The sequence below is a fragment of the Poecilia latipinna genome, unplaced genomic scaffold (assembly GCF_001443285.1).
Source record: "Poecilia latipinna isolate Pla-1442-1.1 unplaced genomic scaffold, P_latipinna-1.0 Scaffold4907, whole genome shotgun sequence".
NCBI lineage: Eukaryota > Metazoa > Chordata > Actinopteri > Cyprinodontiformes > Poeciliidae > Poecilia > Poecilia latipinna.
The window spans coordinates 12,515-16,855 of NW_015117523.1; the positions used below are offsets into that span (position 1 = coordinate 12,515).

The window sequence follows — 4,341 nt, forward strand, 5'->3', positions numbered from 1 at the left end:
AGCGGTCCATGAGGGTCTATCCTTATATTATGTCTAAGGGGGGAACCGTATCTGATGGGGAAACGCGGATTGACGTAACACCGGCGTCCCTTCAGGTGATTAGCTACTACTCTTTCTCTCTCCTCGATTCTTTTATTTCTCCAACCAAAGTCTCCACCCGTGTTTGAGACTCCATGATGTTTCGCTGTGCGGTTTCAGACTCCTCTCGAAATTTATGGAGCTCTGTTAGCGCATTTCTCAGCTAAGTATTCGCTGCTTTTAATACTTCTTTGCTTTGGGTTCTCCTGTGGTCGTCTTGTGAGTATGTCAATATGATAGTCTTCTAGATCGGTGGATTTACAGCAATTTAAGGTATTAAGGTCAGAGCGCGCTCTGTAAGCGTGTCAGTTCAGGCATACCGGAAGCGGAAGTCGATATATTTTTAATGTATTCGGCAGAAATAAGCTCCATTTTTCTCTGAAACCACACATGGCGCTGTTAACCTTTCCTGCTGAAGCTCCAAACTTCGTGGGGGGAAACACAGGGGAGTTCCTTCCCTTTAACCATTTTAAAGGTTAAAATGGTTCTTCAGGTTTAGAGTGCTGAGGGTTTTCCTCCAAGATTACCTGACTTTATTTATCTGCTCTGCTGCAGGAAGAGAGGCGAGGCTGACCCCCACAAGCTGCTGCAGGACCCTGTGGTCGCTGACATTGCAAGGAAGCACCGCCGCAGCCCGGCACAGGTCAGCAGGGTGTGTGTGCGCTGCAGGGTGTGTGTTAGGGGTGCACAATAATCTCACGATACGATCGATGATATTCTGATCACGATACAATATTTGTCAAGCAATATAATTAGATGCATTTTTACGATTTTCTGAAAGATTTTAGAAGGACAGAGTGATTTTAGTGACATTTTATGTTCCATAGATAATTTAATTAACTGAAAAGTGATTAAAAGCACCAACTACACAATACCTGCCTCTGATTGGACAGAGTCTAAACAGCTGGACAAAATGAATCAAAGACACAATGAGAAAATTAGTTTCTGTCATTTACTTCATGTGGATTTGACATAAAACTCAAAGTTTCAACAGTGATCCAGGAGCAGAGTGGGGAGATTATCAGCCTCTGTAAACTCAATATGCAAATGTTTTCTTCTGGACATACTGTGGCTGCATTTTGGAGTAAAAAAGTCTTTTGGACTAAAGGGAAAAGGCTTTTCTACCTTGGCTCTCGAAGTTAGCCCTGGCTGTAAGCTGTTTACTACTAACTGCTGGGGTAGTGGCTCCGCCTCACCCAGTGATCGACTCTGTGCAGCTGCGCAGCGCCGCCATTCCCCTGCTTGGCTCTCTGAGTATCTGCCTCTCAGACAGCCAGGATCTCATCGTTCTCTCAGTCTCTGATACTCTTCGTGTTCCAGCTCCAAACAGAGCCGCTGCTGCTGCGTGTTCATTCTTCAGGTAATCCTTTATAAGCTAAAAACTAATTACGAAGTGGATGGCAGCAGTCGAACTTTGCATTAATTCCGCAATCTCACTGGTTTTGGCGCTGCTCCGTTCTGCTTCTCTTTCACGGTTACTTGCGCAACTTTACTTCATCTCTCCGCAACAAAATCCATCCCATTGTTATTTATTGAAGATTTGAGATTTCCAAAAACACAGGAATTTAATGTTGCATTTCGTTTTTTACGTTTGGAAGCTCATTCCGTCTCACATAACCGGAAAAGCCAGAAAAATATGGTTTACTAATTTTATCATAACTCTGGTTTTACTTGGCTCATTAACACAATTTAAAAACTGGTGTGTAGTTTATAGTGTGCACTTTAAGCTCGAGTTGGAAGTGAGACTGGGGGAGGCGGAGTCTGGCTGCTAACATACCAGACATGTTAAAAAGACGCTATATGGCTACGGACCACTATGGTCTAACGTATCGATACTCGCAGATGAAAAATCAATACACTCCGAGGGTGGAAAATATAGATACATATCGTAGAATCAATATTATACATCCCTAGTGTGTGTGTGTGTGTGCGCGCGCTGCAGGGTGTGTGCTGACCAGAGTCGTGTCCTTGCAGGTTCTGCTGAGGTTTCATGTGCAGCAGGGAATCCCAGTCATTCCTAAAAGTGACAAACCTCATCACATCCTGGAGAACAGCAAGGTAGAAGCCAAGAGAACCGGTCCAGAACCGCTCCTAGGACCGTTTCCTCAGATCCTCCCAGAGAGCTCCCGCCTTGGCCCAAAGCTTCCTGCCAGAGAATCATTTAGCCACCGAGAGCGACTGGGGCAAACCAGGAGGCGAGACGCGCCTGCCGACCCCGTCGCTAAGCAGGCCGACCCCGTCGCTAAGCAGGCCGACCCCGTCGCTACGCAGGCCGACCCCGTCGCTAAGCAGGCCGACCCCGTCGCTAAGCAGGCCGACCCCGTCGCTACGCAGGCCTCCATCATAGATTTTCCCCGACTCGGCGCCGCCGGGCGAGGCTCTCTGGTTCCTCTGGGAAAACAGACCCGGTTCTACCAGTACTCCTTGAGGTTCTGACCCAGCCTGAACCTCGCAGGTCTTCGACTTCGACCTCGGCGAAGACGACATGGACGCCCTGAGAGGCCTGGACCGCGGCTGGAAGGCCTGCGCTCTGGATGAGTGAGTCAGAAGCAGAACCGGACCCGGCTGCTCGGGTCCACATGCTGACTGTGGTTGTGTTCCTCAGAATCAAGTCCCACCCCTACTACCCATTCGAGTGACGGAGGGGGCGGAGCCACCTGGACTGCATGATGAAGATGAAGAACAGCGTGACCCGATCTGAAACGAAAACCCGGTTCTGGTGGTTCTGATGCTTTTATTACAGTACTGAGAACATAAACGCCTCTGGAGAGTAACAGTTTAGTCTGGCTGGTTCTGGTTGGTTCTGATTAACCGCCAGATCCAACTCGTTCGTTTTTTATACTTTTTGATTCTTCCTGAGTTTCTGCTTAGAGCTGAAAAAGAAAGGGTGTTCTGACCTCAGACCCAGAACCACCGAACCAGAAGGTTTCAAAACCTCCTTGGTTCTGTCTGGACCTCCCGACCCGCTTCCTTCTGTGGTTCTGCACCGGTCCGGAACAGAACCGTCTGCAACGCTTTAGTTCTCCTGGAACATTTTATAAAATAAACATCTGATCAGATTGTTTCTTCCTTTGATGACAAATAAATCTGAAGAAGCTGGCTTCCTGTTTCTGCTCCTTCACAATAAAAGTCTTGAATGCATCTCTGCAAGGATCAATAAAGGTTAAACGGCAGCTGGGTGGACCTGACCCGATCCGTCCCAGTAGATGAACTGGGCCTGGTTCTAAATTAAGATTAAAATGTGCATAATGGTTAGAGCAGAACTTGTGGTTCTGACCCAACAGCAGCAGAATCGGCGCTACTAAGGTGGTGACTCGCTCCCGCCTCTTCGGCCCGGCTTCTTCTTCTCTGGTTCCGGACGCGGCGGTTCCGCCCTGACAGTGCACACGCAGGCGGCGGCCCCGGCGGTGCGCATGGGCAAGTCGGGTCCTCGGGACCAGAACCCGGCATCTGGGTCAAACACCTGCGTGACCCGGGAGAAGGCGGCACTCTCCCAGCTGTAGCCGCCCAGCACATAGATCCTGCTGGCCCAGACCGCCAGGCCCGCCTCGCTGCCGGGCCGCAGTAGTGGCGCCGCCCGGGTCCACTGATCTGACCGTGGGTCAAAGAACTCGGCCTCCAGGATGTCGAAGCGCTCGGCGGTGTCGGCATGGTCGTCACTGCCCCCGATGGCGTAAACGAGGTGGCGCAGGGACGCCATGCGGTGCCAGCCGCGGGCCACGGACATGGGCGGGCGGTTCCGCCACGCCTCGCCGGGCCGGGCCAGGTCTAGGCTCAGCACGTCCCGCCGGTATGGCCCGATCTGGAAGTCGTGACCCCCAGAGATGTAGATCGCCCCCTGGTGGACGGCGCCAGCGTGGCCATAGGTGGGCCTGTAAGAGAAGCAGAACCTCAGAATCCGTCGTGCGCAGAACAGACCAGACATTTTTTGGCACACGGGTTCTTCTGTATCGTGTATTTTTACTATTCAACTTTTATACTATTCAGCTTGTTCTGCTAATGCTGGCTATATTTTCTGGTATTCATAAACTTTATACTTTTTATAATATTCAGCTTTTTAGGAATTTTTCAGCCTCATTGAAATGAATGGACTAAGATTCTGGGCCCGGATCGCCGGACGCTCCCTCCTGTGGCAGGATTGAGAATTACAATGTAAAATGTCAGGTCATTATCTAACTAATTACAATGAACCATGCAGTTTCAGACATAGACATAATATAAGCATAGACGCCTCATGGACCGCTCTGGCGCAGGAAATACGGC

At 49.9% G+C, this 4,341-nt stretch overlaps 1 protein-coding gene across 7 annotated transcripts in view; it reads left to right on the forward strand.

Annotated features, from left to right (window-relative positions):
• Positions 1–2,952, forward strand: part of LOC106943134 (1,5-anhydro-D-fructose reductase) — a 10,698-nt gene extending 7,746 nt beyond the window's left edge. The window contains exons 7-10 of one of the 7 annotated variants that reach the window (XM_015026478.1): positions 634–721; positions 2,053–2,136; positions 2,534–2,616; positions 2,684–2,952. In XM_015026478.1, coding sequence (XP_014881964.1) covers positions 634–721; positions 2,053–2,136; positions 2,534–2,616; positions 2,684–2,717 — 289 coding nt within the window. In that variant the 3' untranslated portion in view covers positions 2,718–2,952. Of the gene's footprint in view, positions 1–633; positions 767–1,992 lie in introns of all 7 variants that reach the window. The other 6 variants (XR_001423830.1, XM_015026480.1, XM_015026482.1 and 3 more) reach the window with 6 other exon arrangements.
• Positions 2,953–4,341: the final 1,389 nt, after the last annotated feature.